The sequence below is a fragment of the Lepidochelys kempii genome, chromosome 14 (assembly GCF_965140285.1).
Source record: "Lepidochelys kempii isolate rLepKem1 chromosome 14, rLepKem1.hap1, whole genome shotgun sequence".
In the NCBI taxonomy this organism is placed as follows: Eukaryota; Metazoa; Chordata; order Testudines; family Cheloniidae; genus Lepidochelys; species Lepidochelys kempii.
The window spans coordinates 1109472-1135055 of NC_136393.1; the positions used below are offsets into that span (position 1 = coordinate 1109472).

At 46.3% G+C, this 25584-nt stretch overlaps 2 protein-coding genes across 9 annotated transcripts in view; one reads left to right on the top strand and one right to left on the bottom strand.

Moving 5' to 3' along the window:
- Positions 1–25584, top strand: part of PGS1 (phosphatidylglycerophosphate synthase 1) — a 94711-nt gene that overhangs the window by 16096 nt on the left and 53031 nt on the right. For 3 of the 8 annotated variants that reach the window (XM_073310975.1, XM_073310974.2, XM_073310972.2), the window contains exons 7-9: positions 800–1333; positions 7492–7640; positions 11108–11250. In XM_073310975.1, the coding sequence (XP_073167076.1) occupies positions 800–1333; positions 7492–7640; positions 11108–11227 (803 nt within the window). In that variant the 3' untranslated portion in view covers positions 11228–11250. Of the gene's footprint in view, positions 1–799; positions 1334–7491; positions 7641–11107; positions 15273–25584 lie in introns of those variants that run through there. The other 5 variants (XM_073310973.2, XM_073310971.2, XM_073310980.1 and 2 more) reach the window with 5 other exon arrangements.
- Positions 13912–25584, bottom strand: part of DNAH17 (dynein axonemal heavy chain 17) — a 103649-nt gene continuing 91976 nt past the window's right edge. Inside the window, exons 74-81 of the mRNA XM_073310983.1 lie at positions 24612–24839; positions 22532–22723; positions 21355–21534; positions 20714–20896; positions 18342–18524; positions 17419–17562; positions 16098–16323; positions 13912–14652 (exon numbers count right to left, since the gene is read on the bottom strand). Coding sequence (XP_073167084.1) covers positions 14405–14652; positions 16098–16323; positions 17419–17562; positions 18342–18524; positions 20714–20896; positions 21355–21534; positions 22532–22723; positions 24612–24839 — 1584 coding nt within the window. The 3' untranslated portion in view covers positions 13912–14404. The remainder of the gene's footprint in view (positions 14653–16097; positions 16324–17418; positions 17563–18341; positions 18525–20713; positions 20897–21354; positions 21535–22531; positions 22724–24611; positions 24840–25584) is intronic.

A 25584-nucleotide genomic window follows, 5' to 3' on the forward strand; every position in this document is an offset into this window, starting at 1 on the left:
GCACTTGATTCCTGAGGTTTTTTTCCAGAAGGTCCCCCACTAAACTACCTATGCAAATAGATAGACTGTGCAAATATAGGGTTGCCTTTGGAACATCCCAGTCCTCTTCAGAGGACAGCTGTGGTGCATAGCTTTCAAGGACAACCATTCTGCCCCAGCCCTGCTCGTAGCCTTTTCATTTCCCACTGAGCATGAAGCTGCTGCCCATGTTCAGGCCTTCCTTCTATGAAGGCTGACTACTTCTCCCTCTGTCGTGTGCTGCCCTAGCTGTGCTAATGTCCACATTTCTGTCTTGGAGAGGCAGCATGCAGTCTCCATGGCGATGGTCTCTTTGGGTTGCTTCCACTGTGGTCCTTCTGCATGTAGTTTCCCTACTACATAGCTCTGTATCAGTGATACTCAGACCTCAGTGGTTCAGGAGCCAAACTAGAAAACAACATTATCCAAAAGAGCCACAGGAGTGTGAATTCATTACTTCATTTACCGTAGAGCCATGTAGTCATATTTAAACATTATGCCAGGGAACTAGTTAGATTTTATATTACATATATTATTCTCACAGCAAAGTGACTGACCAAACATTATTATTTTATCAATTACAATTGGTTAATAACATAGTAAAAGCCTCCTGATTGGTTAATAACTTTGATTGGTTAATAATGAAATCACACCGTGATTTCGTATCATGGGCTGCAAAGAACCGCAGGAGACCCATTAAAGAGCCACTGGCAGCTCGCGAGCCTCAGCCTGAGTGTCACAGCTCTATATTTTCTGTTAGTCATTCCTTGTTTTCACTCAGGAGACAAGACGACATATTGTGAAGTGGCAAATAGGAGAGTAATGGAAGTGATCAACGCTGCCAGGACACGACAAGAACTCCACACGCAGACTTTTCATGGGAGGAGATCAGAAGGAGATCCGTTATTGCCCCAGCAAAACCCTGATGCAGGAGGGGACCAAAAAACAGAACCGGACACCTGGATTTATCCACTAATTCAAATGAAACCCTTTGGGATTCAAATAGACGAGATAGTCACAGAGACGTTGCTGACAGAGGCAGAGCGAGGTGCCAGAATACACCTCACCACTGGTTACTTCAACCTCACGCAAGCCTACATGGATCTCATTCTGAGCACCAGAGCAGAGTATCAGATTTTGCTGGCCTCACCGGAGGTGAATGGGTTCTTTGGTGCCAAAGGGGTGGCAGGTGCCATTCCTGCTGCCTATGTTTACATTGAGCATCAGTTTTACAGTGAGGTGTGCTGCCTTGGCCAGCAAGACAGGGTCCAACTGCGGGAGTACTACAGGAACGGATGGACTTTCCACGCTAAAGGTGAGACAGCCTGTCCTTAGGAGGCCTTCTGTAGAGAGATTAAAGGTTAGCATAGATACAGAGCATCAGGCCAGTGAGAGGCTGGGTGGGTGCTTCGTCCAGTTCTAAGCCATATATCCCTGTCAAACATACTAGGTCCAAAAGATGCATAAATCTGGATGGTTCAGGGGACTGAAGATGGAAATTGGTCCCTCATCTCTAGGATTCTGGTTCAGGTCCAGCCCAGTCCCAAGTCAGTAGTGACTAGAAGCAATTATTATTTAACAGTTCTTAATTATTGGCACTTTGAGTAGAAGTCAAGGATGGACTGAGCTCCCCGCATCTCTGAGCTGGCCTCTTCATAGAAGTTTAGGGTAGAGGAATCATAGTGTAGGGAAATCATGCACTGTATTAAATTACAAAATTACTTTACCTCTCACAGACATGTGGGTGGGGGGGAAGAGAGTGGTTCAGACTACACTTGGTGGGGGAGAAGAGGCATCTGGTTCTGTTCATGATAGTGGTAGCAGTTCTGATTCATAGTTTCTCAGTTTCCTGTTGCATTGATCTAACCCATTTACAGAACAGGAAGTGATGCAATTAGTCATAGAATCATAGAATATCAGGGTTGGAAGGGACCTTAGGAGGTCATCTAGTCCAACCCCCTGCTCAAAGCAGGACCAGGTCCTAGTCCTGTTGTAAGGATGTGAAAGGGATTGGAGTGCAGGAAATTGGCAGGATCTTCAGTGTAAACAGGAGCCACAGTGACCCAGCAGTGACTCCAATGTTCTGGGGTATCTAGGGGATGCGTCCCTGACCATCTTTACAAACCTAACGGAGGGCTGGAGGTATATAGGAGCATTTCCCTCTGTTGTACAAGAGAGTTCAGCACACAGAGAACAGCATGGCAGAATATGTAGAGATGAGTAGGCAAATACATATGTGACCACTTAAAGGAAGTCCCTGAGAGAATGCTTCCAGAGGGCCCCCACGAGGAGTCATGTGCCAACCCATGTGGCCACAGTAGTTTGTGAGCAGTAGTTGGGGGAATTGGCCATGCCCGCAACTACCGAGTCCAACACTGCTCAGACTGGGGCATAAATTCCCCACTTCAGTTCCTCTGTAGTCTCCTGCCAGAGCAATGAGACCCACACTTACCTGCTCTCCAAGTAGTTATACATATGTAGTTGTAAATTTTGTGATTCATGAATAGTTTTCATAGTTGAGTGTTGGTAGGAAGTCTGTTTAATTGTTGTGTGCTTTCGTACGTAGGACTGCTGTGTGTGGAGTTGAGCTCACCACTTTGCAAACAGCTTTTCTGTCTCTCTAGGTTGTTATACAGCTCTATCCCATAGCATCTGACCTTCTCACAAATATTCATGACTTATCCTTGAAGCATCCCTGTGCTGTAGGAAAACATTATACCCGTCTTGCACATGGGAAATATAGCCCCAGAGAGATTAAGCCACGGTCACACAGGAAATCTTTGATATCCCTGCTATTCAAGTCCTTGGTTTCACTGAGCTCTGCTGATGGCCGTCAACCCCAATGCACAGCACCCGCTGCTATTCCAGTTCTCCTCAAGTAAAGCTGGCAGTTTTGCCAGGTCATGTGGTGGGACACCCTCCCCTCGAGACAACTACAGGGTCACTGCATGCAAGATCTCATCTGGTGTTAATGTTTATTTCCAGAGTCAGCTTTGCACTCTGCTGAGGGGCCTGCTAATCATCTGCAGCATAAATCCAATTAGAACAGAGGAACGGTGCAGCTAGTCCCTTGAGCCAGTGTTTTTGGAGAATGTCTGCCTGTCTGAAGACACTGGCTGTTAATGATTGCGGGAATGGCACTATCTACCCTGGTTCCTGCAGGGCTGCTGGGAAGAGGGTTCAGAGGTGGTGGAAGAGGAAGCTGCTGACTAAGGCCTTCCCTTGACTAACAAATGTGTGTTTTTCCACATCTGTGCTATCAGTGGTGGGAGCATTAGTGAAGACAGCTGCAGACCTTTTTACCAGCATGTCCTCTAACCTGTGTATGCAATACCTATGCCACAGCTTACATTGCTTGTAATACCTGTACGGGAGAATGCTTACAGATGGGCCTAGAGCAGATGCATCCGTTCGGAAGAACCTGAGCCTGCTTGCCTGGGAAGTGGTGGGTGTTTTGGTTTCCAGGAATTACATGCTCAGGTGTCTATAGAATACTCATGCTGCTGGACAATGTAAGTCTGCAAGTGGGATTCCCCAGGGCAGACATAGAGTGAGCTAGGAAGGAGTGCATTGCTTTTCCAATGTTCCTGGGGAGCAGTTCTTTACCACATGGGATTTGTCTTTTTAGAGAAAAGCCAAAGCCTTTCCATGCACCTTAGAGGTCGATTTGTTATGTTATCATATGTGCAGGAGCAAAGGAGTCTTACTGAGCTTCAGCAGGACCAGTGCTGGGGAGGATGTAAACCTGAAGAAATGTGGTGTGTCAGCCATTTAGATCTTGTTTTCCCTTCTGAGTGCTAGAGGGCCCGTCTGCAGTCCCCATTTCTGGTATAGTTTGCCCTTTGGCTGACGTGTGATTCACCTGACTTGTTCTTCTGTGACCCCCGGCAGCAGAATGATGCTCAGGACTGCAAATGGGCTGAAAGGCGGGAAGAAGGAGGGGACCTCGAGACAGAGTTTGAAATAATCAAGCACAGAGTTTGGGTCTTGGAACAGGGTGTGGGATCAACCCCAATTCTCTCTGCTTCTCAGCAGCAGCTGTGCATCTTGCTTCCTTTGTCAGCCTTCAGAGGAAGGCACCCTTTAATCTCTCATAGGACCTGGCTCTTCTATGCTACCGTGTTTTGGCCATGCAAGCCCTGGTTAAACACTTGGTGTCCATACAGACAATGCTGCACAAGCTTTCCCACTGCTGTTGTGGTTGAACTTGTCCTGAGTAAGGCTAAGTGCACTTACATCTTGCACAGTTGCAGCGCCAGTGTGCATGGAAAATGTCAGTTTTGTACCTAAGGAGATTTTGAGCATTGGCCTGCTAAACCCAGGGTTGTGAGTTCAATCCTTGAGGGGGCCATTTAGGGATCTGGGGCAAAAATTGGGGATTGGTCCTGCTTTGAGCAGGGGGTTGGACTAGATGATCTCCTGAGGTCCCTTCCAACCCTGATATTCTATTCTATGATTCCATGGCCCGTGTCTGAGAGCAAACACACAGTGGTGGCAGTTCCTGACCTGGTGAGATGAGGAGCTGTTGTCTCCTGCTCCAGTGTCAGGAGATCGGGTGCCAGGTAGGTGTCCTTTGGGACCCAGATGAAGATGCTTTATTGCCACTGAATGAGGATTGGGAAACTCTGCCTTTCCCCTCCTGGAAAAGTGAGTCATTGTGTGAGCAAACTCCTCCTGGCACAGTCACAAAGCCAAGGCCACAACAAGGGCTGCAGGGTTCCCTCCCTTGGCTACATGAGAGAGGGAGGTGACTATATTCTCCCCTTAGTCACTACCCCAGCTTGGCAGGTGGGTTCCTGACATCACTTTCTTGCCCCAACCCCAGCTCTAGATCCGTTATCTGCTGTTATCAGACTAGCCCTATCTGGGAATCTGCTCTAGTAAATCAAAAATGATTGTGGGAAGCGCTGAATCTCTGCATAGTTCATGTGTTTCTTTGTGGATTTCAGGGGCTCCCTGTGTGGACAGTGTCCAGAAATTCCTACTGGGCCCAGTGGGTGTGGTAGGCATGGGGAGAAGCCTCTCATTGGGCTGTGGTATGGGCAGCTGCCATTCTTGAACTGGAAGGTGTAACTGAAAGTGGCATGGGGGAGGCTGCTGGCTTTGTGGTGCTGTGGGGGTGGGGAGTATGTTACAGGAACAGGCGGTGAATCGGCAGCCTCTTACTCAAGGCATTCTTGGAAGTGCTCTTGGTCTGAATTAGGAAACCTGCGTCTATTCAGGGACTAGGTGGTTTTTAAGCTATAGCTTCTCTGCTGTGTTCTTTGTGTGACTTGTGGGCTGGGAAAATGCATCTGTTGTTAGGGACACGCCCAGGACTTGCTTGCTCTCCACTAAGCGGGCACATGCAACTCCCTTAATTCAGCTTCTGTCCAGCAAGTGGCCTTTCAGGCTTCCTTCAGCCATAGCTTACTAGCACCTCTGGGTGTTCTTCCGCCCTCCATCTTACAAATGCTGTGATGTGCCTGAGACTCTCTCGGGGCACTTCAGCTACCAGTCCTGGGCTTGTGAACTGCTTTCCTGGTTGCATGACACCAGACCCTAATTCCATTTATATCTGGCAGGGGGTGGGTTTCCCTGGGGCTTTAGGGTGTGTTTCTCTTGTGACTAGAGTTGGAAGAATGAAGAGGAGCTCTTCAGTATCTTTGTTTGGGAGCTGGGAGTCCCAGGAAATTGGATTGTGCTGTGCTATAAATAGGAGCAGTTTGAATTTACCCTCTGGTGGTGATCAAGGGAACGAGTGGGTATGATCATTTGTATCTGCCCTATTGGTAACAATCTTGTTGGAATTCACTAGACAGAGCCAGCCAATGCCATTGTTCAGAGTCTTCATGATGCCATCTCTTGCAGACTCTGCCCTCAGGACTGGGTAATGTAACTTACCAGCTCTCAGTCCAAGAGGTTTTTAGAGGTAACCTCCGAGGGGGGGGGGGGGAATTGAGCTTGTGCCCCGCTATGGTATGGTTTTTTCCTTGCTGGGTGGAGAAGGTCTGAAAGCCATTATAAGCTGCAGAGAAAAGGCAAGGCTTTCTGCACACGCGCACCGATTCCATTCAAAGTTTGTGGAGAACTCAAATGAAAAAGTTACAGAACTTCCCAACCACAACACCCAGGGAAAAGTCTGAGAGGTAAAAGTGTTCTTGCTAAAGATGAGGGTATTCTTTGCCAGGGTGCCTGCTGGTTACTTAAAGAAACACAAAGACTTAGAGAAATTGGAGGAATGTTGTTCAAACCCTTTCATAACATCTGACACCAGTGAGCTGGTTACCATAGTGCACGATAAAAGAAAAGGAGTACTTGTGGCACCTTAGAGACTAACCAATTTATTTGAGCATGAGCTTTCGTGAGCTACAGCTCACTTCATCGGATGCATGTCACACGAAAGCTCATGCTCAAATAAATTGGTTAGTCTCTAAGGTGCCACAAGTACTCCTGTTCTTTTTGCGAATACAGACTAACACGGCTGCTACTCTGAAACCTGTAATAGTGCACGATGTTACCTTTAGATAGTAGTGCACTGAGCCAGTTTCCCTTGCACTCACAAGCTATCTGCAATTGAGAGATGTGATAAGGGAGCTGCTCACTCCCACCTGTAGTAAGGAGAAACTGAGATGTAAAAATAACACAGGGGTGAGGTCCAGAATGGCACTTAGTCCTGTTGCTGCCAGTGGAGTGGGCCTGTGGCTCCACGCAGGGAGGAACAGCCCATAGCGCAGAATATCACAGCATTCGTGCAATGCTGCATAGTCCTCTGTTTCAAGAGGGCAGATCTGTTAGAAGGTGGGAGGGGCAGCATTAAGGATAACTGTTTAGTTGATGGACAGACTTGGGGGTTGCATGTTGCTGTGCAGATGTGGTCTCTCTAGGGGAGCATTGAAATAGCCATGTTTCCAGAATATTTGTCGGTGTTGTGGGGGGGAAATGGAAACTGAGTCAGGATTGCTGTGCAGATCTCCAGGGCCCAGGGGATCAAGAACTCTCTTTCCAGTCACTGAGGAGAATGCTGCAGACACATTTCTCCAAGGTATTTCCTGTGTGGCCTTTCTTTACTGGATACTAGCCATTTGGGGTTATGTTTGGAGTCTTCACTGTTAGAGCTGCTGTGTACAGTTCATTAGGCTTTAAAAATGTCAGTGGTTACCCTTGGGAGTGTCACTGATGAGCTCCACCCCAGGGTGCCAAAGCCACTTTGTCCCTCAGAGCACACAAAGTCACAAGTGTAGAGAGCCAGAGCCAGGTGTAGCAGAGGGCTCTACAGGGCTGTGCCGGGCTCCACAAGGCATGCTAAGCTGTTTATAAGGAAGCATCTCTGTTTCCTGAGAGCTTGCTTTGTGTCATTACCACTTGCCATTCCTGTAAATCTAACAAAGCATTTCAAAATAAATGAAAAACATTAAATAAGAGCAAGTGTTGGAGGCTACCATGGTCACTTCTTTTGTCTGCCATATTTCCTTTCCTACTCTTTTCCTGCAGGCCTCTGGCTGTACCTGGCAGGAAGCAGTCTGCCCTGCCTGACTCTGATTGGCTCTCCTAATTTTGGGTACAGGTCGGTTCATCGGGACCTGGAAGCTCAGGTTGCAATAGTGACAGAAAATCGTGACCTGCAGCAGCAGCTCCATCAGGTTGGTGGCAAATGTGAGGAGTTTTCATAGGGTGGCGGAGTGTTGGTGAGGTGATTGCGTTAAAATCTTTAACTACTATAATTTCAAACCTTCTCTAGCATAGGAGAACTTGAGGAACTGTCAGTTAAGTGTCTATTGGTGAGCTGTTAGCTACAAGTGCCCAGTTCTGGGAATTAGAGGCCATAATGAGAGTGGACAGCTGAATTGGGCCCTGGAGGCTAACCAAACATAGATGAGCCATTCAGAGTAAAGCTCCTTATTCTCATATATATATATACGCTGCACATTCATGCCTTTCCTCCATGGTTTGGGCATCTGAGCTTGCAGAAATGGAATTCAGGTTCCCTGAGTTGCTGACCTTTCACCTGTAAAGTGCTTTGGATCTTAATTGCTTTTATCAATCTACTTGCAACCAAAAGTGTGTCTAATCCCATGTAAATATTTATATAAACCCCACCCTGGCTGCCTTCTGATGACTTCCTTTTTCACAGGATTTGGGGGTGGGAGAAGGGAAGGGGATCTGCACTCAGCATCTCCTTAACAGTAAGAGAATTTCTGTCCTCCTCCCAGGAAGAAGTGTGGTCCTGTTTTTAATCCTGACCATATGCTCTTTTTCAGTGGTTTAAAGATCAGTGTTCCAGCTTAGCGTATAGTCTCCCCTTGTCATAGTGGCTGTAAAGGGGTGGGCAGCTTGGGTTGTTTGGTATCTTCTTGTCTTCTCTATTAAATTGTTTTCTCCAACTGTCCTGCTTTTCAATCTAGTCCTGAAATTGGCATCACCCTGAATAATTCCTGTGATACCAAAGTGTTCAGCAGTGAAGCAAATTGGATCAGTGCATATGTTTCATTTGAAGCTTTGCAAAACTCATACTGGATAAAACTCAGGCCTGGCATAAGAAGGTTCAGCCTCCATAAAAATTGATGGGAATTGCATCTCTTACCCCAGAGCTGAATTTGGCCCACTGAGTCAGCCTCATATCTAATCCAGCAGGGTTCTCTGTGTCTTACTGGAAGAGTCACATGAATGTTTCACTTTATTTGGCCTCTATTTGTTTTTATCTGTAATGAGAAAAATCCATGGAAATATTTTTGTAATGAAGGGATTGTGTAAAGCTGTGAGTGATGACTGCAGTGACCCAACAAAGCATTTTAGCTAAGTGCATATGGCTGAATATCCCCACTATACTAGAAATGACCTGGAATTTGACCACCTGTTTCACTGCTGTTTGTGATCTTTGTGTGGAGACCGTACTGTGCCGAGATGAAATCTAACAGAGCCTTTAAGGAATCAGTGTCTCACTTCCTCCTTCCATTGTACTGGTTGGTTGGAATAAGTGTTGTAGACATTGTGCTGTTTTGTGAACTATATGCAAAGCTCTCAATGAAGACTTCATTTCCAGATCTATGAACAATTGAGGGGTTTGGTCCTTCCAGTATTGTGAACCCCAGCATTAAAAAAACATGAGAACCTAAACTGTATTTAAAATATCTTTGCCTTCTCTTCTTTGAGCCTTTAAGGTTCATGTTTTCATGCTTTTCTTCACAACCAAGAGGGTAGAAACTTTATTTTTGTTAAACTAAAGCTGAGATTTTGCCAATTCCAAGCTTTAAGAGAAACAAATATTGTGATCTGGCCCATACTGTTCTTAATTTGTGAAACTCCTGTCCAGTGTGAATCATTTCTCTATCATCTGCCCTGGTGTGATGTGGGGAGGCCCAGTTAATTGCATTATGGGAGATAAATCATGTGTCTCACATACGGTAACTAAGATCTTGTAGTCCTGTCTGTACGTAGGGCTAACAGAAAAAGCACAATCCCTGGGGCTGCATAGTACTATATTACAGATTTTGATGCGGTGTCTGAGTCCCTTCTCTTCCCTACAAGTGGCTGTGCTGGTCCTGACCTGCCTTTTTTACTCTCCTGCAGCATGGGATCGCTCCCGGTTCTGACACCCCTGCAATGGGGGAAAAGCAGCAGGCTTCGTTCTGTTTTTATTTGGAACCTTTGTCACTTTTAGTTTGTTTCCTTTGCTGCTGATTGTCAAATAACAAATTAGACAAATATTCTCCTGTTAGTACAGGGGCTGGTGATGAAAATGCCTGAAAAATGTACACTCCTCAAATGACTGACCTTTGGGTACCAGTAGGATGGGGGCTGCTGTGGAACTCAGTACAACTACCCAGTCCTTTCATTACCGCAGTCCTATAAATTGTATGGTTTGACATGCTTCCAGTGCAGATTACTCTAGTCTGAAGGAAATTGGGGATACATTTTAATAACCACTCAACACCTGTATTGTAATCAGGGCTTTGGAGCTGTGCTCTGGCTCCACTCCAGCTCCAGGCAAAAATTCTGGCTGCTGCAGTGAGTGAACCAAAGTAAATAATATTTTGTTACAAGTTTTGAGTCTCAGTACAAATAACTGAACTGAAACTAGACTATTGGTATTAAGTGATTGGCACCTTGCCTCTAACGGAGGGTTTTTAGTGGGATTTGCAACACTCTTCGTTTCTAAAAACAGGCTCATTACTGCCGGAATCTTTTACGTTCAGCCCTTTGTGTTTATTTCCCATAATTTGTGGTTCCTTTCCTGATGTGTCAAAATTCAGAGTGCTTATGGGCTCCATCACAGGGAAAGATTTCTGTAATCTGTGGAGTAGAAATTGAGGTATTTTGCTACATCTGACAAACGTCCTGGTTCTTGTTTGCAAGTAGAGTAAAACCAGAAACCTTGCTAGTTTTGCAGAAAGAGCCACTTCTGCCTTTGATCAAACCACTGCTTTTCATGTGCTATGTGAAATGTCTATTGTAACAGAGATGGTTCACTTCCTCTTCCAGTCGTATTGTTTATACTTTAAAGGCACTTACGCATTTCTGGTAATTTAATTGAAATCATGACTGCATATTCATTTGAAAACACAACACTGAAGCTGTGTCTAGGATGAGTTCTGCAAACCAGTCTCTTGAGATTAACGTCAGGTTTCCTTTTCAGGCAATTACAGCTAGGGGTTTGACTTGTGTTATTCCTATAACTGTAGTTTAGTTAAGTAATTAGGAATAGCTGTACGGCTTGATCCCACAAAGCCACCCACCTTGGGCCCTTTGTTGAGTTCAAATGTTCGGGTTCTGAGAACGTTTCTCCAGAATAAGATGTGAATGTGGCTCTTCAGAATGCAGCTGTCAAGCCTCAGAATGCTGCTGCAATAGGCACACCTCAGGGACAGGTGCCGTGTGACATTCCCCGTGCTTACAGCTCAGTGGCTGGGCTACTTGTCTACAATGTACATCACATGGAGGAGCAGGCTGGGTTCTTTGTCCCTGATGTGTGTTCAGACCTGTGAGAGAAGGGTGACATGCCCCTCTGGCCAGGCAAAAGCTGTGACTGTAGATGCACCAAATTTGGCTAGGGTGGTGGATGATGTGAGGGAGCGATGCTGAAACTGGCTTTCGGGATTTTGTCTTGTAGGAGCAGGAGCAGCTTTATCTCAAGTCAGGTGTCGTGTCATTGTCTACATTTGAACAGCCAACCCGCTACGTAAAGCTGTGGGTGAAGCTGGTAACGCCTCTGATTAAGAACTTCTTTTGAAAGGAGAAAGGATCCTCCTCTGGGTGAGTCTGAAGTTGTTTTGCTCCAGGAAGAACTAAAGCTGCAGGAAACAATACTGAGTTGATTGCACTTATTAATGCAGCCCTGTCCTTTATAAGGAGGAAGAATCAGCCCAATGCTTCCCTTGCATGGGGAAGGTTTTCAGTGCAGTGTGAAGCTCTTTCCTGAGGGCCTATATTCAATTTCCATTTGAGTGGGTTATGTCTCCAATGCATGTTGTAGTCTAGCAGTAACTAAGGTTCCTTTTCAGGAACGGGGAGGGAGGAGTCCAAGTTATCCCCATGCATTGATAAGACTTTCTCTTCTGAAATGCATCTCTTGCAGTGGGGACTCAGCCTAGGGTCAGGCCTAGATTTTACCCTGGCCAGCCAATGGGAGACATTGTGGGAAAATCAGCCGCTCTTTGATCTCCTGCCTGAGTTGGGATTAAAGTCAGCATAACCTCTGGCTTTTGCTTTGTAAGGTTGAGGTCTCCTCTAAAATGCCTTTATCACATGAATGTTGGCTGACACAAGGTCATTTGCTGTCTTTCCTCCTGTGGCATTGGACTCGCCCCAGTTAATCCCCTAGACTTGGTGAAAATGCCAACTCAGACTTTAACTTTCACCAATTTTCATTCCCAAGAGCCTTAGTGTTGGAGCATGTGCATGTGTTTTCTGGTCCTTTACCTTCACTCAACTCTCAGGTTCTGGTTGCTGTGGGTAAGTGCCTGCCACATCAGGGTAACTGGTTCTAAACTTCCTCTGTATCCAGGGATTAAAGAACCAGCACTACTAAGGCCTCATAAATGGCCAGGTCAGCCCTGGACCACAAGCAGCCTGGCAGTTGCCTATTGCCATAAGCATTCCTTCACAGCTCTCCTCTCTTGGCTAAAGTCAGTGTTGATACTTGAAATAGAAGATATTAAAGCGCTGGGGTTTTATCATTTTGTCTTCAGGCAGTTGAGCGCTGCTAGCAGATGTGAAATAGGAAACTACTCCATACGAAAGGGAGAGAGCAGTTGGGTTCTTCTGGGTGGTCAGCCCCTAACTGTCAGTGCTGAGCAGAGGTTCCCTGGCTGCCTGGCCAGGCTAGTAACAGTTGCAGTAGGGTTCTGGAGGCAATGGCAGTGGCATGAAGGCAAACCAAAATCCTATATGCTCCAAACAGCTACACCATGGGAGCTTGCTTCTGCTTCTGCCACAGTGGTTCCCTCAGGGGTAAAAGGGGAGTTAGCTTTTATAGTCCCTGCAGACAGTACCAGCAATTAGGGGCCTCCTATCCACTGGTGACTGGCCTGAGAATACAAACCGCTTGCCACTCCTAGTGCTTTGAAGAGCACCATTTGTCACCTTTCTTCTGTGTCATTTCTTACGAGTCTTGTCTAAAAACAACTCTGGCTGTATTTCAAAGGGAGGCTGTAGTGTGTGGTCTTGTCTGACACAACTTCACTTCTGGGAGCACAGGGACAGATAGCCATCACATCCTAGAAACAGAAGGACATGTGCTTCCTGACTGACTTCCCACCCAGCTAGCAAAATGGGTAGTAAACAGGGAGCATGGCCAGAGTGTATTCTTTATGCAGCCCTTTGGTGCAGGTGCTGGAAGGCTTAATAGCAGATGCTTAACAGTTGATCAGGGTGACCTGTGTGCACCTTTCCACTGTTGGGAAGTACAGGATAGCACGGAGGCTGTGTAGAGCAGTAGCTAAGGCACTGGACAGTGACCGTATCTGGGCTCTCTTCCTGTCTCTGTTTCTCCTTCCCCTTTTGTCTGGTCTATTTACTTTAGAAGCTCTTTGGGGAAGGGACTGGAACTACAGCTCATGGCCCAGTAGGGCCCTGCCCACAGGGGAGCACTCATGCAAAACAGAGACCTGAACAGGCACTGAGTTCTGAGGAATCCAGATGGCCACGCTTTAACGGGGCTGTGTAGTCACGGCACCAGTGCTGGGAGCACTGTAAAAAACACCCTCCACGAGAGGCGTAGCTCCCCGTGCTGGGGCACTGTCTACACTGCCACTTTACAGTGCTCAGGGGCATGTTTTTTTCACACCCCATGAGTGAGAAAGTTTCAGTGCTGTAAAGTGGCAGTGTAGACAAGGCCTTTACTTTGTCTTCCTTCTTTTCGGTGCTGGCATGTAGGGCGTGTCTACACTACCAAGTTTTGTTGATAAAACTTACGTTGACACAACAAAAATCGCCAAAGGGTGTTCACACTTGCTCCCTCTGTCGACAGATCATGTCCCACATGTGGGACACAATCATCATTGACAGGGTGAGCAATGCACTGTGGGTATGTATCCCACAGTGCAGTGTTGTGGGAAGGAAGAGCTGAGTGCTCCTGCAGCCAAGAGTAGCATCATGAGTAACTCTGTGAGCTCTCTGTGCTGAGGAATGGCAAAGCCGCACAGCAGTCTGCCTGCTGCTGTGTCCCTAGTGCAGGGTAGAACAGGAGCATTCTGATGATTTGCTCTCCGTTTGTTCCCCAAAGGAAGCAGCGCACAGATACTTCCCGGAGCTTTGAAAGGGGAGGGGCACATGCCTGCAGGGCAACAGAGCGATCAGGGCGGGCATTGTGGGATACTGGCAGAAGCCAGTTCGGTCGACAAAACAATCACCAGTGTCTACGCTGGCTCTTTGTCGACAATAAAGGGAGGGGGAAAAGACAAAAGTCTCTCATAGGGGTGGAAGTTTTTTGTGACAAAAGGCCAATTGTAGTGTGTATGCTCTTGCTGTTTTGTTGCCAAAAGGCAGATTTTGGGGACAAAACTTGCCAGTGTAGACAAGCCCTTAGTGCTTTATTGTAACCCCATACTGGCATGCTCTGATGTGTAGCGTGACACCAATCCACAGTTGGCCAGTTGTTTTATCCACCCAGGCACTAACAGCATCATCTCATGCTTTACTGTCTTTCCACTGCGTGCATCCGATGAAGTGGGCTGTAGCTCACGAAAGCTTATGCTCAAATAAATTGGTTAGTCTCTAAGGTGCCTTTTCTTTTTGCGAATACAGACTAACACGGCCACTACTCTGAAACCTGTCTTTTTATTGTCACTTTGTTAAAATACTTTGGGGCAGACAAAAAGTTGGGTGGTGTTTCTGACTAATGGGATTAGTGTTGAGCTGGGTACTACTTTGGCATGTGGAACAAGTGCTTTGTTTAGGCAGTAAAAGTTTAAGCCTGTAAGAGCAAAGCAACAGCAGCAAGAATCCACTTAGCTGACTTCTCCTTTGTCTTCAAATTGAAGGTCCAGACATAGGTGGGGCCTCGCATGCGTGTCTTGTAGACAGGGCACTCGTAGATGTTCTTGGTGTCCATACGGTCCACAGGGATGGCTCTGATGAAGATGACGGGCATTGAGGGCGTTAACTCCTTCAGCCGAGCATCTGTGATGACACCACTAGGAATGTCCCACCGAGCACCTGCAATGTTATGGCTCAGTCAGAAGGTGTTCTATTTGTTGTATCTGTGGGGTGGGGTGGGGGAAGAGTTGTCCTAGAAGCATGGTTAAGGGTCAGCTGGAGGACCAAAGGGCAGTATTGAAGTAGCCTGGGCTTAGTCCCCCCTGGCATGTAATTGGCATTTCAGAGTGACTAACAATATTACTAGGGATAAGATCTCTAACCACAATGGTCAAGTCTGTCCTTTCTCCCCCACTCTAGTGTCCGTGTTAGGGGGGACTGCACAGCTTGGGGAAGAATGATAAATACGGAAACTCTCCCATGTAGTCTGCTGGGCATGGACCTAAGCTTGACAGTACAGTGATCCTGCCACTGGCCTCATCCCTCTGTGTTTATTAGCTGTAAGGGACCTCAAACTAAAGCTGAGACATTCTCACCTAGACTTCCTGGGTCCAGTCATATATAAATAATGTAACTGTGACCCAAGTAACATCAACTGTCCTGCTCTGAGGTTCAAGTGTTGCTGTATTAATTTCCAAAATAAATAAATACTTACGGTCACTGTTTGTCTGTTAATGAGGGCTGCCCTCTGCTGGCATGTTTCTGACAATGATGCACAATAAAGGCAGCTGCTACCCAAACTGAACCTGGCTGCTCTGTTAATGGATGCTGTTTATTGCAATATAAATGAGCTGACTATAGTTCACACTATGCTCCTGCTGTGGTGGCAAGCATCAGTTATTCCTTGACTACTGCTCAGGGAAGACTAATTGCTACTTAGTACAGTAATGAGTGCATAAGCAGGTAACTATCTATCTGTAAAAAGAAGAGGAGGACTTTTGGCACCTTAGAGACTAACAAATTTATTTGAGCGTAAGCTTTTGTGAGCTACAGCTCACTTCATTAGATGCATACAGGGGGGAGATAGCTCACGAAAGCTTATGCTCAAATAAATGTGTTAGTCTCTAAGGTGCCACAAGTCCTCCTTTTCTTTTTGCGGATACAGACTAACACGGCTGCTACTCTGAAACCTGTTTACCTTAAAGTTTAGCCGGGACACACTGGGCATTAAGCTACAGGAAAAATCATGTCATTCTGCAGCACTGAGATAGCACATTGTCAGGTGAAGTAGAAGCTCTTGAGTAAAGATCATAGGTGGGGTGTAATTATTATCGCAGCAGAAAAGTACAGGGACAGCACAGTATAAACCCTGCTAGAAACTGCTTCATCAGACAAACTGCTGCCTCAAACCAAGCCAATTCAGGAGCGAGGGGGAAAGGCCTGGATCACTTACTGCAGGGCAGGACAGCAAAGGCTGAGATGTGAAGAAAATTAGTACATGGTAGCAGAGTGCTGGAGATTAACATTCAATGTTCAAAAGTGGTTCTGAGGAGCAAAAACTGTACAAATCCAGATTGCATAGCATTTGCTGGGCTAATTATTCAGGATTGAGCCTGGTCCTGTACCTTCCATGAACAACCCATGCACATAGGAGCCTTCTCGGGGTGGAGCCGTCATATCCTCTCGGTTTTTCTTGGTCACTTCCACTGAAAGACACATCTTGTCAAGTGGCCATTCATTCTTTCTGGCCATAGACTGCATGATAGCTGTGAGGAAAGACTGGGGATTAAAGAAGCCTGCCAGCCACACTGTTGTGGGTAGTGCAAAGTCAGTCGTCCAGGCCTCTAGTTCCTGAAAAATAAAGCAGCAGCAGTTTAAAGCCAAGTTCACAGGCTGTGGTGCATCTCTTGAACTGGCATGATACATGAGACTTGTGCCTCCATTTACTCCTGTAATCCATTTTGGGAGAACTGTCTTTACAGCCCCTCTTTGATTTAGGCCCCCAGTCTTCAGCGGATTGTGACTTCAGGAGGGACAAGTTGTGAAAGTAATCGCATGTGGCAGACAAACACCTGGAGTAGGTCTCCAAAGAATAACCCTATCTCAGCAGAGCCCCTCTTGGGTCTGCGATGCTGCAGGTGGACATGGTAGTCACCAGGGAGAGGGGACCAAGCTGAGACTCTTTGGAAAAATGAAGGCTTTGTCTTCAGTGAGGCTTTGCATCAGTTGCAGCCATTGCTACTACTGCATACCTCAAGTGCAGGTGAAGAAGGTTGTGCTTTGCACCAGAAAAGCTCATGGCCATTTCATGTAAGCAAAAACTTTGTTGGTCCAAAGTGCAGCTTTCAAGAGCTACCTTTTGGGGTTTGTACTGATGCAGCTCCATTAAGTGGCTGGGCATTAAATGCTAGAATCAGGGCAAATTTACAATGAAGATTACAGATTTAGAATTAGGGTACTTGCCCTTTACTGGACTTGACTATTTGGCACCTACCACCCTGGTTTGTAATACTAACTGTGTATTTAAGAGAAAAGAGTCCCTCTCCACCTTCCCTGCTTCTTCAAAAGCCCTGAATTCCAGGCACAAGTTGAGGCCAGAGGGGCTTGCCATCTCTTTAGAACCTCAGCTTCAGCACGGAAGGATGAAGATGTAGCCCTGGCTCCTATGTACACTTAGCCCTTCTTAGTTCAGCACTGTGCTTTCAAGCCCTGGGGATCTCTGCATCCCAGGATCCTGAAAAGCAAGCTCAGATTTCCTGAGCTACTGAGAAGGGTTTTAGTACATACACTTAGATCCTTGCAAGCAATTCAGAGCATCTTCATATGCCCAGCCCTGGCCAGACGACAATATTTGTTCCATGAGCAATAGTCTGAAGAGAGATCTTTGGCCCACAAAGAGCCGTACACAAAGTACCATGAAGAGAGGCTGGAGGTGAGTGGACTCACCCGGACCCGAAGCAGTAGGTCAGCATACCAGGCTCCCAAGCCAAGTAAGGAGGGGTAGGCCCGGTTTGTCCAGAATTCAGGCACATTATCATAGTAGAGAGCATTAGACAATTCCTCCATGTCTGTTGTGATTGTCAGCTCACCCTTTGAAAGGAAAAGAACCATGATTTAGTTAAACAAGAATTGACTCATTGCGTTGGAACCCCCTTTGAGAGCAAAGCTCTAGGCACACTGCACATCAGTCACAAGGGGCTCAGCAACTGTTTCTGGAGTTGTGAACATTGTAGCTTGGTTTATTGACAGGGAGCAGTGCCTATTTTTGAAAAATAGGGCATTTTCCATCATTCCCCAGCTCGTCTTTAGTCTTCTCCAACAGAGAGGGCCCCATCCCTTACACCTGGGGCTCTACAGCAAGTCCAAGGGAGTTCAAATTCCTGTTAGAGATTTCTCCCCCAATACGTATTTGCAGGGACCCAGAGCAGCCTTTTTCAAAACAAGCCAGCATTTTAGGCAACTGGGACATAGTCCTTAGATCAGCATTGTAAAGCCACATGTAAGACAGGCTGTATCAGCAGAAGCAACTGCCCCATCATCCCCTCTGCAATCCAGCTCAGTCTCCCTCGGTGTATGTGTTTATACCTTTGTGCATGTGCACACACTCACTCAGGTTTTAGGCTGCAACAAACCTGCAGGCTTCAAAATGAAGGAAAGAGGAGTGTTGGCTGCCTTACAATGACCCTGTAGTTAGTGGCAGAAGAAGAGAGACTCATAGTAATCCAACAGCTCACATTACCTTGGTACCAAACCTGAACTGAACATTTAGTTCCATTGACTTCATTTGTAAAGGCTGGTATATTGAAAAAAAACCAAACAACATTACCTAAGTTACTACCATGGTGTAAAACAGTATCAATGTCACACACCTTCAGCCCCAAATTTAATTCTTTCAAAGAGCGTCTTATTTCATTTGTCAAGATGTTCATTCTTTCACATTCCTGAAAGGCTACCACGACATATGGGGTCTTCTCTGCTGCTTTAGCCATGATTTCCAACATATTAAATGGCTCGGGTAGCTTGTCCATGATTTCATCTAGGACTTGTTTGACCTGTAATATGTAACACCATCAAACATCTTTAGCAAGGGAACAAATTCCATTAAGAGCTTTGACACAGCATGTTAAATGTCATTCTTCCATTGATTTAACATTTTCAGTCTCCTGAAAGAAGCTCACTAATGTTTAATAGCCTAGAATTAAATTGTCCAAATGAACTTGGCCCATAGAGTCCACCAGAGTCTTAGAATCAAGAGAGCACAAACTGGGCAACGCTGGACTTGCCCCTGCACAGGCCGGCTCTCAAAACCATCAGGGCTTGAAGGGGCTCCTGTAACGAAGCTGGTGCTGCTCCCATGACTCCGAGAACGAGCGGCATGGTACAGCAAGAACCCAGCACAAGAAGCCTTTCAGCTCACCCAGGGGAATGGCTGCAATGCGCACTGCCTGATTAGCAGACAGCCCACTCTGTGACTATATCCTTTGTGTGGTTGTACACGTCACAGACCTGTTTACTGGCAGACAAAGGGATATCAGCAGAGCTCAACAAAGAAGTGGAATGTAGCTTTAAAGACAGAGTGTTCTCGGGAAAATTAGTTGTAGCAGCTGCCTGCATTTCATTTTTATGGTTACAAATGTCACCTGCTCATAATCAGCCCATAAATACTCTCTGCCACCTATCTCAAAGTACAGTAACTGAGCAAACTCCCCACATCACTAGTAATGTTAATTATTTTACAGGCGCGGTGCTAGAATCATAGAACTGTTGGAATGGACCTTGAGAGGTCTTCCAGTCCCATCCCCTGCACTCCAGGCAGGACTAAGTATTATCTAGACCATCCCTGACAGGTGTTTGTCCAACCAGCTGTTAAAAAATCTCCAGTGATGGAATCCACATCCTCCATAAGCAATTTATTCCAGTGCTGCCAGACAGGAAGTTTTCCTAATGTCCAACCTAAACTGCCCTGGCTGCAATTTAAGCCCATTGCTTCTTGTCTTATCCTGAGAGGTTAACAATTTTTCTCCCTCTTCCTTGTAACAACCTTCTATATACTTGAAAACTGTTATGTCCCCCCAGTTGTCTCTTTTCCAGAGTAAACAAACCCAGTTTTTTCAGTCTTCCCTCATAGGTCACATTTTGTAAACCTTTAATAATTTTTGTTGCTCTTTTCTGGACTTTGTCCAATTTGTCCCTATCTTTCCTGAAATGTGGCACCCAGAACTGGACACAATACTCCAGATGAGGCCTAATCAGCGTGGAGCAGAATGAAAGAATTACTTCTCGTGTCTTGCTTACAACACTCCTGCTAATACATCCCAGAAGGATGTTTGCTTTTTTTTTTTTTTTTTTTTTTGCAACAGTGTTAACTGTTGACTCATATTTGGCTTGTGATCCACTATGACCCCAGATCCCTTTCTGCAGTACTCCTTCTTAGGCAGTCTTTTCACATTTTGTATGTGTGCAACTGATTGTTCCTTCCTAAGTGGAGTACTTTGCATTTGTCCTTATTGAATTTCATCCTATTCACTTCAGACCATTTCTCCAGTTTGTCTAGATCATTTTGAATGTCAATCCTGTCCTCCAAAGCACTTGCAACCCCTCCCAGCGTGGTATCTTCCGCAAACTTTATAAGTGTACTCTCTATGCCATTATCTAAATCATTGATGAAGATATTGAACAGAACTGGACCCAGAACTGATCCCTGCAGGACCCCACTAGTACAACTCCGGATCCAAGGGGCAGGGTGGCTAATGTGCTTTGGAAATTCTTTGGTCCCACTGTCTCTTTATCCCCTGGCGGTGGGGGTGAGCAGCTCCCAGGTGCCTTAGGGCTCATGCAAAGCTGGGTGCAGGACTTGAGGCGATGGGAAGTGGCTGCCAGCCAGTGCAGCTGGAGGAGGAGATGTCGCTTTGAAAAAAGGAAGCCAGAGAAATTAACCATTTCCTCTCTCTCCTGCCCTACAGAATAATGCAGGAGGCTGCAACCCTCTAAAGCTCTAACAGGAGTGCCCCTGTTCGGTTGCTGTGCTAGTCCATGGTAGTGCTGGGAATGAGAGTTTGATCAGGAGCAGTGAGGCACAAATGTGCATAAGAGACTGTTTGAGGTTCTTTCACTGGTGGGAAATGGGGCTATTACAGTATGGAGCCTCCTCTTATTTGGTGTGTTTGTTTCTTCAAGAACAAACCAGTGGCCGTAGCAGATTAATTCCTGGTTAGTACCGAAGGACAGAAACGTTTCCTACCTTTTCCTCTCGGGACACACCTGTCCCTCCTCCAGCATCAGACTCCTTGGGCTGCATTTCCAGAACTGTACGGAAAAGCTTTTCAGAAGTGACAGTGAGGAAGCCAATTTCAGCATTGGGGTGGAGCCCATAAAGGTATGGGCTCTCTGGGGGGAGGTTCTCATCAATGTATTCATGATAACCCTAAAAAACAGGGCAGATAGCAAACACTGAGTGACTAGATGCATATTCCTAGACAAGGCTTTTAAGACCTTTGGGCTCATCTGGCCCTACTCCATCATGGAATAGGATTCTCTGGTATTCCAACCTAGAAAATATCTAAACCATCTCACAGTTTCCCAGTGAGGGTGCTGTAGACCTACTACCCTCCCTCACTAAGAAGATTTTACTCATGTCCTTCCTCAGCTTTGTCCTGGTTTATTACTGAACTGCTTTTTCTTGTCCTGCCACTCTCCCCCTGGGAATCACTCTACTGTTTCCATGGACTCCCCCCAGTGTCTCCTTATGTCATCTTCGTGGGGTTCTTTCCAGGTTCTGTAAGGCGGTGCTCTTATCTCACATACATCCCCAAGAGAGCCACAGCCTTTTGACAGCTGCAGTGAACTGTGGAGCTCTCATAGAAGAGAAGAGCCTTTCCTCACCTTGTAATCCAAGTTGGGTGGAACTAAAAACCCTGGAGCCAAGGTCATTTCTCCCTCCAGCATCTCCACGCGGATGTATTCTGACAGGTAAGTTCTACACAACCTGCGATCCCAGTCATCTGTGATGTGTCCCCCATACATAATTTCACCAAAGAGATAGCGAAGATCATCCCATGGAACCTAGACGAGATGCTGAGTCAGTGCAAAGTGATTTCTATAAAAGGCATGTTCTGAAAGTCCCAGACAGCAGCGGGAAGCGTCACATGTCAAGTTAGCTTTGGTGTGCCCTCACCATGCAAGAGCAAGCCCTTGGAGTCAATCACACGTGAGCAGCTCAGCATCAACATGGGGGCGGGGGGTAGGAGGGGGGAAGAGCAGCATGGCGCCCATCACCCTTTTGACCGTGATCACGGGGGATTTCACCCCTCCCCAGCATGAAGACAGCCCCCAGAGTGGCAGATGAGTCTTTCCTCTGGATCATGTCTCTTTTCATCCCTGCTGAATTTAATTAAGCTTTTGCCACTTCCATAAGGCCTGGAGCAAGGAGCGTGCTCCTCCCTTGGCTTGGGACCTGTGGTTTCATTGCTGGGGGAGATTTTGCCTTCCAGCTGGATGTTCTCACATTTCAAATGAAAACACTGAAAGGCAAGAGGGCTGGACAATCTGAGCACACCCTGCTGCTGCCTCAGCTGATTTGCTAAATGTCCATCTTCCACCCACGTAGGGCCCCTCGCTGGATTCGCTCACAGCCTGCTGCCAACCCAGCACACCGCACCTGCAGGCTTAGGACCACGTTAGAGCTCTGTTTTCAGACAAAGGCTGCCTCACACTACTCACTGAAGGTGAGTTGCAGTTTGCCTTTAAAGTTCCCCTGGTTTTGCTATGCCCCAGCCCAGGGACACACAGCTCACGCATCAGCCAGTTGCTGTTCGGTAGTGGGGCGGCAGCAGAGGGATCCTCCCCCAAACCTGTGGAGCTCCCGGCAGAGCCTTCTTCAGTCCAAAGGCTGTTGGAGCCCTGTGCTTCCACAATACTCCCCGCACCCAGGAAGGAGGCTGGGAGGGGGCCAAGAAGGGGAGGTCTAACAGCAGCATCCTGCCTTTCCCCTGTAGTGCTGCTTTTTGTAACCTGGGAAGAATCACTCTGACTTGCTGATGTTAAACAAGCATGTTCTAACCTTGACATTAGCCTCCAGGTAATTATACAGCACGTTGATGGATATAGTCAGGTCTCCATTGTTGAAAGGATAAGACCTATTCCAGCCCTGCGCACCAAACTTACGCCTTTCAGCTACCACCGCATGAAAGTAACAGAGAGCAAACAAGATGCACTTGAATTCAATTTCTTTGGTGCACATCTCTAAAGTATCCTAAAGCAGAAGAAAGAGGAAAAGAGGGTGCTTGTGTGCAGAAGAGGAAATGTCCCCAATGGGTGTCTGAATATAAAAAACAACTTCTCACAACTCGCCAGCAAAAACGGAGCTGAACCTTCTTTACCACAAAGTGCATGTAGGGGTCTCAGCTTAAGCATGTTCCCAATAGCTTACGTGTAGTCTCAGCAACATTCATTGCTGCTTGCACAGAATTTACTCATAGTACATTAGAACGTGTGAGACGGAAACGCCTGGCCTAGGCCACATACCTTACTATGATGTGTTTATAATCTGATGAGAAATGACCTCTTAATTCTAACTGCCTGCTCGTTTTAAACTCTGGCACTCTACCCCTGAGTTAAAAATAACCCAAAGTATCAATAAGAGTAATTGCGACTACAGCTACTGGTCACATGGCTCTGTCAAAGGGTAGCTGTGGTGCGTCAGAAGCAGGCAGTAGAGGTGTATCTTGATCAGGCTTCTTCCTAGAACTGCATGATCTGTATTGTCTCTGAAGTCACCGGTGATACTTATGCACACCATGGTGACCTACAATTCTTCATTTCAGAAGCTCAGTGTAAAGTTCTAGAATCATATTTTGCACCAGGCCCAACAATGCTCAGATGTAGGAAAAAAGCATAAGTATAAACCCTGCCATGTTTTCTTCTAAGCAAGTCCAAGTTACCTAGTTATTCCTCAGCTCTGCTAGCAAGTACTAGCTTACACTGTATCATGTAGTGTGAAACCAATTCAGATAGGTTTGGAGAACACCAGTAAGCGAAACACCTGTAAAATCCAAAAACACTCAACAAGAATGCTGCACTCTGTTAATAAATTTGAGACCTCATCTGTGGCAAAGGGCCCTTCCCTGCTCTTAGTACCTGTGTCTTTGAGGGCCAAGGGCAGTAGGGCCCTTCCCTGCTCTTAGTACCTGTGTCTTTGAGGGCCAAGGGCAGTAGGGCCCTTCCCTGCTCTTAGTACCTGTGTCTTTGAGGGCCAAGGGCAGTAGGGCCCTTCCCTGCTCTTAGTACCTGTGTCTTTGAGGGCCAAGGGCAGTAGGGCCCTTCCCTGCTCTTAATACCTGTGTCTTTGAGGGCCAAGGGCAGTAGGGCCCTTAAAAGGCTTCACCCGTTGGAAAGATTCTAGCAGTCCTGGAGCGGGTCCCTGGATCTGGCGGTGGAACACTCTAAGGGTGCACACCATGGCATGCTGGAATTTTCCTTTATTTACAGGCAGAGAAGAAGTGACGCTTGCAATGACAGACTATGGTATATTAGCCTCTGTTGATATTAGCCTACAAAGAGAAACTCGCAGCCAGTCAAAGCACACAGCTGCGGTAGGGTGCTTCTGTAATCAGACAGGCTTGGCATGACCTCACCTCTTAACATCCCCATCACTAGCAGGTTCACATTTATTTATTTATTTATTTATTTTAATATTGCTGAACAGGCCTGTAAGGATTACAAATTTGCTCTGTCCCTAGTGAAATCTTATGTTATGGGAACACTGATAGGAATAGCCGGACATCACAAGGGCACCTTTTCCACTACAATGCAGAAAGCATACAAAAACTTTGAAAAAGCCCTGTAATTAACGCCAATGTGGTGAAAATGCCTTTAGGAAGGGCATCAGTATGAATTAGTACACTGAAAAGAACAGAGCTAAGAGGGATCAGACTAGATGACTTAGGGGTAAACGATGAATCTAAATGCTAAGAAATCCGTTTCCTAGGCAGGCTGCACTCACTCTCCTGGGGAGAAAAGCCAAAAAAGAGAGCAGCCTTACAACTGCTAATAAATTGCTGTGACTGCAGAAAAAAGTATACAACAACAACAAAACAAACCCAACCAGCTTAAAAAAATAATCAACCCTGTCATCTGAATACCTGAGTAAAGAGATCCAGTGCTTTGTGCAAGTTAGCATGCATGCCAGTCGGGGGCTCATTGGTAATTTTAATGGCATTTTCCAAGAGTCCTTGAGGAATAATATGAGCGTCTGGCGTGGCAGCAGGTTCAGCACTCATAAACACTCTGTAATCCTGGTGGCTGCCAATGCTGTACCTCTCAACCTTCTTATCCAGTGTGCCCAGCCACTTTGCAACCAGGTGGATATTCTGCAACAGACACAATTTGACTTCACTTCTTGCTCCCAAATTTCAATCCCATACAGCCGAAGTCCCTCACAGGGCTAGGTGAGAAGTGCTGTGATGGAGCCAATGATGCTATTTTACACCTCTTAGGCCTAGCGGCCCACGTGGTTCACTGTTGTTTCACTGGGACGTGATGCACTGACAAGGCCCCGTGCTTCCTCTGGTGACTTAGTCACCTGTTTAGATTTGATGCGGGTCAGTAGAAGCTGCCCACCAAACACTGTAGTCAGTGTCCTAGGATTTGTACCCATCAGCATCTTTTAACATTTGGATTAATAGACTGGAAGGCCAGCAGAGACCATTAGCAGCATCCAGTCTGTCCTCCCGCATAACATAGGCCACAACTTCTGGTTGATGTAGAGCAGTGGCTCTCAACCTTTCCAGACTACTGTTCCCATTTCAGGAATCTGATTTGTCTAGTGTAGCCCAAGTCTCACCTTACTTAAAAACTACTTCCTTACAAAAATACAAGTGTCACAGCACACTATTACTGAAAAATTGCTTATTTTCTCCTTTTTACCATATAATTATAAAATAAATCAACTGGAATATAAATATTGTACTTAATTTCAGTATACAGTACACAGAACAGTATACACAAGTCATTGTCTATATGAAATTTTAGTTTGTACTGACTTTGCTAGGGCTTTTTGTGTAGCCTGTTGTAAAACTAGACAAATATCTAGATGAGTAGATGTACCTCTGGAAG